Genomic DNA, 7,349 nt, shown 5'->3' with positions numbered 1-7,349 from the left:
CCCCACCCCCACCCCACCCGCGCGCTACCCAGCTCCACCCTCATTTGATACGCTGGTTATAAAGCCTACAAACTGACCAAGCTATTACAAGATTATCCCAACTGAAAACCAATAAATGCATTTCGACCTTCCGGGTTGGGTTACGCACCCCAGTACTTTGATCGACGCCTGTATGTTGAACTCTGCGTTACATTATCGTCGCCAACGTTGCTATTGGAATTTAGATTTAGGACTTGCTCAGTGACGTCATAGGAAAATGACGTCATCGTAGCAGTTGCTGTAAGGTCTCTTTTGGACTGCCTTTTGTTCCTTTTCATTGAAATATTTAGTGAATAATGACGATGGATGATACCAACAGTCTCTTGTTTTCTTGGAAACTACCAGAGTTAATTGGTGAAGACACTGTTCAGATTTTAAAATGTGGAATTTGTCTGGAATATTTTGATAGTCCCGTGGTTTTACCATGTGGACATACCTTTTGTTTCAAGTACGTATAAGTGGCCATTCATCAATAATTACGTAATGTAAAAATAATAATAATTTAGCAATACTTTTATTTTTGTAAATTAAACTAATTTTACAATAAAGACATTGGTTTTGACATTTTGAACAAAACGTACAACATAACAAACAAAGATAAGGAATATAAAGTATACTATTTTGTAGTAGACTATTGTATCATTTGGTATTTTTAATTGACACCCTCCCTCCTTAAAGGGACATTCCTGAGTTTGCTGCACTTTCTAAGATGTTATCGACTAACAGAGACTTTTTAACGATTGTAATTTCATTTTTCTGCATAATATATTAGTGGCTGTATATTAAACGCGCGCGCGCACACACACACACACACACACACACACACACACACACACACACACACACACACACACACACACACACACACTATAATGTTTTGTTCTTTATTCATTTCTTAACGCTTAACATACACATACCGTACCTCATTTTTCTGTTATTGCTGTGATTTTGTCAACAGTAATCATTAAACATCTGGGATTTAAAAAAAAAAAAATTTAAACGCACCCTCCCTCATTTGCGCCTGTTAAACTTTTCGTCAGTACCCAATATAATTGTCTACATTGAAAAGTGTATTTTGTTTAACGACACCACTAGAGCACATTGATTAATTAATCACCGGTTATTCGATGTCAAACGTGGTAATTCTCACACGTAGTCTTCAGAGGAAACCCGCTACATTTTTTCTAATGCAGCAAGGGATCTATATGCACTTTCCCACAGACAGGATAGCACATACCAATGCTTTTAATATACCAGTCGTGATGCACTGGGTGGAACGAGATATAGCCCAATAGGCCCACCGACGGGTACATTGAATGCCATGAGAGAGAGGGAGGGGGGGGGGACGCAACGTTTTAAAAGGACATAGTAGTGTTTATGGAAGGTGCAGCTTTTAAAATGGCCATCTGAAGCACTTTCCCTGGACAGCGCACTCTATTCTTGCCGCCCGTCCGTCGGTGGGCCCAATGGGCTATTTCCCGTTCCAGCCAGTGCACCTGGACGGGTATATCAAAGACCGTGGGATGGTACATATAAAAGATCCCTTGATACTATTGAAAAAAAAAGGTAGAGGGGTTTCCTGTCTAATACTAAATGTCAAAATTGCCAAATATTCGATATTCAATTAAAAAAAAAAAAAAATGAATGCAGGGAACGTTTTGTTCTCTCTCTCTCTCTCTCTCTCTCTATCTATCTAGAGAGAGAGAGAGAGAGAGAGAGAGAGAGAGAGAGAGAGAGAGAGAGAGAGAGAGACAGAGAGAGAGAGAGAGAGACAGAGAGAGACAGAGAGAGAAAGAAAGAGACAGAGAGACAGAGACAGAAATTAATAAATTAAAAATTAATTTTAATAGTAAGCAATTATATATATCGTATATCTTATTATTTCATTCCAGCTGTCTGTTGGAAATGGGTAAACATGCTAAACGCAATAAACCACAAATTAACGTGCACGACTTGACGATTGGTTGCCCCAATTGTCGTTGCCCGATCTATGTGATCGCGCTCATTCAGCGAGATGTCACCCTGAATTATCCCATGTCATCGGTCATAGAGGCTTTAAGATCCAAGTCGATGCCAAAAATGGTAAGATATGCATCTGCATAGATTCGCGTTACGTGCTACTATAGCCGCTAACTTGGCCCTAATATATGGGTTCACAGTTTAGATTGTAAGCTGAATTAAACGGTGCGTGTGCTTGCGCTGATATTTCTTAGTAAAGCACATAGTTCTGTTATAATTATAAATATAAAGAGAAATATGACGTACCAATTGTCTATATCTTCGTACAATTTTAATGTATTCAAAACTCGCTGTCGTAGATGTACCTAATACATATTATATGCATTTTATCCAGATTGGTAAATTAGACCAAACTCATGAATATTTTGTTTTTGTTTTTGTTTTGTTTAATAACAACACCACTAGAGCACATTGATTAATTAATCATCGGATATTGGATGTGAAACACATGGTAATTCTGACGCATAGTCATCAGAGGAAACCCGCTACATTTTTCCTAAAGCAGCAAGGGATCTTTTATATGCACTTTGTCACAAACAGTACAGGGGCGGATTATGGGGGGGGGGGTGTTCCCAGTTGCACAGAATCCCCCCCCCCCCCCCCACGGTTAAAAAAAACTCAACCTCACCACGTAGATCTAAATTGATGTCCACGTAAAATGTATAATTTCAAATTATTAACATTTACATATTGTTTCGGACCCCCCCCCCCCCCCCCCCCCCACACACACACATCAATATCTACAGCATAATCTGCCCCTGCAGTAAAGCACATGCCACGACCTTTGACCAGTTGTGGTGCACTGGCTGGAACGAGAAAAGAAAACAGTCAGTTGAATGAATCCACCGAGGTGGTTCGATCCTGCGACGTAAGCACCTCAAGCGAGCACTCAACCGACTGATCTAAATCCGGCCCAACTCGTGACAAATGCATTATTGTGTTGTTTTTAATACAAGTACAGGGTTTAATACTGATTGTTAATTCGTGTGTTACTCTATATGTAAGTAATACACCTAATACACTTTTAAACATGTAATTAATAAACTTCGTTATGTCGATTTTGAAGAGTCCGATATTATAGAATTCGAGATAACGACGTTTGAATGAATATTTGGCTGCGGGATCTAGCTCAGTCTTGCCAGAGGTGCTTTGTCGTAGGATCGAATCCCTCTGGTGCACCCAATGCCCCACGACGGATATATTCAAAGGATGTGGTATGTGTTATCCTGAAAGGTCCCTTGTTGCTAATGAAAACAATGTTGCGGGTTTCCTGTATAACTATGTGAGAATTACCTAATATTTGACATTCAGTAAACCTTGATTAATAAATCAATGTGTTCTTATGATGTCGTTAAAGAAAAAAACTGGGTTTTTTGTTTAATGGCACACTAGAGCACATTGATTTATTAATCATCGGCTATTGGATGTCAAACATATGATCATTTTTGACAGTCATGGAGAGGAAACCCACTACATTTTTCTATTAGTACCAAGGGATATTGTATATGCACCATCACAGACAGGATAGCACATACCACGGCCTTTGATATACCAGTCATGGTGCACTGGCTGTGACGAGAAATAGCCCAATGGGCCCACCAACGAGGATCGATCCCAAAACCGATCGCGCATCAAGCGATCGTTTTACCACTGGGCTACGTCCTGCCCTCGTTAAACAAATCATATTGTTCGAAGGTATGGTATAGGGATTAACGTGCACGTTCAGAGCAAGCTTTTTTAGCGCACGCCTGTCATGGGCATAGGTGCAGGCCTCGGCCGGCTCCTTCGCCCAGGACGGGAAAGGGTTGGGGTGGGTGGGAGAAGGGACCGCCTGCACTGGTAGGTGCAAGAGATCACCAAAGGGGAAAATGTGCGCAGTTTGAATGAAGAAATTTTGGCGCATTTTTTATCGGTTCATCGAACTGGAAAGGAGGAGCTACATGTTTTGGAACTTAGTTTGTTGAGAGTAGCTCGTTACTGGGGCCTAGCTGATTTTGAGTTGTCTCCCTGGGTTGCCCATAGAGGCCCTTACAAGGCCCTGATCTACACAGATCGTTTTTGAAAGTATATATGATTCGTATTTATATATGTAATTATACACTGATATTATTAGTCCCCGACCGGTCCAACTGGAAGGGACTATAGGTTTAATCTCCGTCCTTCTATCTGTCTGTATGTCCGTCCGTCCGTCCATCCGTCCGTCCCACATATAGTTTTCTGGATGTTTTGTTTTTAGAATGCCTCAAGATATTGAGCTATAATTGTGTGCACCGGTATAGCTTTATCATATTCTATTACAGATCAAGGTTAACTTTCATGGCGATTTACCCATTTCCCACAAATTGTTGGCCCTTGAATTTAGGAGATACCAAAATGTGTTGGCTTCTATAGGGGACATGTTTTGCTTTAAAAGTACTCCAAGAATGATTGTTATTATTATTATTATTGTTGTTTTTGTTGTTGTTGTTGTTGTTGTTGTTATTGTTATTGTTGTTGTTGTTATTGATGTTATTGTTATAGGTGTTGTTTTATTCAATCATTCTTTTGTTTTTCCGAAAGGTTGATGTATCCACGAATTGCAGTTTGTCTGATTTCGAGACAAACGAGGGCAAGAAGGAAGAATTACCAGTCATCACTGATGACATCATGGCGGAAATCAAACGAGACATCGATAGATTCACGGAAGCAATTCATGGAGGTTCCATCATCCATGAGGCGTTCTTTGATATTGAAGATATCAGAAACGAATATAACCTTCAAAAGCAATTCAGCAAAATATCCAATCAAAAAGCAGTAAATACCCAAGGCAAAGACAAGAACAAAAACAACAAGTTATCTAGTGTAGCACTACGCGACTGCAATGTCGAGGTCGATAGGACGCCGACCTTGACCCAGGCGGAGGTTCAAGATCCGGCCATTTTGTCTTACTTCGTAAATGATAGCAAAATGGGAGGGCTTTTCTGTTCCGACGTGATTACCAATCGTATGGTGTGCAGAGCGTAAATAGCCAATATACAAACAATGCAAAATAGAATAAAATAAGACAAAGACATTATGTTGTACAAAGGTATATATATAATATATATGATCATGTTAAAAGTCGTCATTCCATTCCAAATTAATATTTGTAGTATTTTTTAGAACTTTTTTTTGTGGTATAGTTTTTTTAATAGATATTTTATACATTTTGTATTAAACAAGGTAAATCTTTAACTAAATTATGATTGGGTCGGTAATTATATGATATCTGGGTTATTGATTAGGTAATATGTTATAAATATAATCGTATTTACGTGTATATATGTGTATACATATGGACAGTTGTGTCTTATACAAATATAATAAAATATGAATCCGCTGACCCCTGTACTGACAGAAACATCTGCTCACGGTTTATGTTTTGCGTGATATTTGACGTCTGTTGATGTGTTTTGTGTCAACCATTGTATGTATTTGTACTCCGCGCTTAACTCGTTTTATATTACATGTATGTCGAGGAAGAACAGACCCGCTTTTGGTTCCGCTGTTACGAAATCTACACGTCGTTTATTTTATTTTATTTTTTATTATTATTATTATTATTTAATATGATGCGACATCGCCACGTTATTTTAATATTATTGCAGCTTTATTATTTATAAAAAAAAAAAAATACGGACTCAAAAAATTGAACTAGTATATATTTGTGTTGTCTCTCACTTTAGCTTCAGTGATGCCCATGTTGTGTGTATGGTTGGCGTGCTGTTTATCAGGTATATGTACGCAGTTTGGAATAATATCCTGGGTATATTAAAAAAAAAAATTGTTCGTAAATTCACATTACATTGTGGGTAGTATAGGATACTCGTTATAACCATTTTCTTTTTCTTAGAAATTGTTCTTAGTAAATAGGCTTAAGAACAATTTATTAAACATTTTTTCAACACTTTATGAAAAGCAGACGACAACAGATGTAATGTGATCAACTGCACAAGAACGCGAAGGTGTGTTTCGGTTCCGGCGTAGTGTTTGGGGCAGTTAGATAATTAGTATGTAGGGCCTATAGGGTATTAGTATAGTACCAGAAAGCTGGCATCCGTGTGAGTGATACACGCTCTAGTCTATTATTTATCTAGTGCTTTCATATTTTGAGCCTGTTAATAAACAAAACTAATATGCATATTAATAATATATGTCACGTGTTGTTTATCTTCTCAAATAGTAGGTAGAGGCGGATCTATGGGGGGTAGGGGCCCGCACCCCCCCCCCAAAAAAAAAAAAAAACATTTTGCGACAGTTATAATTTTATTATAATATTAATTTTTTTTTTTTTATGATCCTCTCCAAACCTCCCCAAAAGTTCCATTGGCATACCGCCTCATGTCATTGCCCCCCCCCCCCCCCCCCAAATGGATTTTCTGGATCCGCCACTGGTAGGGCCTATGTTAGACAGGAAATAGCTACCCCGAGTACTCTTGCCGTTCGAGAGCTAGATGGACATTTGTAGGCCTACGGTTGTGAGAAAGCGGCCATAACTGCACACAGGTCCGTCTAGCTATCGAACGGCAGAGTATTCAGGCTAGGAAAATAGCATAACAATCTAGCAAAGTGCCTAACTCTGTTTTCAAACTTGATTTAGTATCAGTAGGCCATATACATCAAATACCTCGTCTGTAATTTTCAGAGACTAGGGTCTCGTTCCACGAAGCGATCTTAGCGCTAAGATCACCTTATGTGCCAGAGGTGATCTTATTGCTAAGATTGCTTCGTGGAACGGGGCCAGATGGTTACAGACAGCCAATTTGAAAAAAGGGGAGATAATCAGCTGTGTTCAAAGTTTGTTTTGTTTAACGACACCTCTAGAGCACATTGACTTATTAATCATCGGCTATTAGGTGTCAAACATGTGTTAATTTTGATATAGTCTAAGAAAGGAAACCCGCTAAATGTTTTCATTAGTAGCAAGGGATATTTTATACGCACCACCATCTCATAGACAGGATAGCACATACCTCGGCCTTTGATATACCAGTCGTGGTGCACTGGATGGAGCAATAATTAGTTATCACACCTATGAGCTGATAAAATGAGCTTCTTTTTTCATGCCTCCCTGAAAGTATTTTTCACCAAGTCACTACACTTCGGCACAGCTCGGGTACTTGATGTCTAGAATACGGTCTAGAATATGAGAGGAAACCCGCTGTCGCGACACACGCTGTTTCTACTGAAGGGATCGATTTTTTTGGTACGGTACGCATTTTCTCACAGACAGGAACACTTTTGTATACTAGTCGTAGGGCACTGGTTGGAAC

The 7,349-nt window shown here is 39.1% G+C and overlaps 1 protein-coding gene across 1 annotated transcript; it reads left to right on the top strand.

Annotated features, from left to right (window-relative positions):
- The first annotated feature begins 254 nt into the window (after nt 1-254).
- Nucleotides 255-6,226, top strand: LOC121368181 (postreplication repair E3 ubiquitin-protein ligase rad18-like). Its single transcript, XM_041492809.1, has 3 exons — nt 255-487; nt 1,932-2,121; nt 4,618-6,226. Exons 1-3 carry the CDS (start codon nt 336-338, stop codon nt 5,059-5,061), a joined length of 786 nt encoding a protein of 261 aa, XP_041348743.1. The 5' UTR covers nt 255-335; the 3' UTR covers nt 5,062-6,226.
- Nucleotides 6,227-7,349: the final 1,123 nt, after the last annotated feature.

The sequence above is a fragment of the Gigantopelta aegis genome, chromosome 3, assembly GCF_016097555.1.
Source record: "Gigantopelta aegis isolate Gae_Host chromosome 3, Gae_host_genome, whole genome shotgun sequence".
NCBI lineage: Eukaryota > Metazoa > Mollusca > Gastropoda > Neomphalida > Peltospiridae > Gigantopelta > Gigantopelta aegis.
The sequence above is the reverse complement of the archived record's forward strand: the minus strand, read 5'-3'. Positions and strand labels throughout refer to the sequence as shown.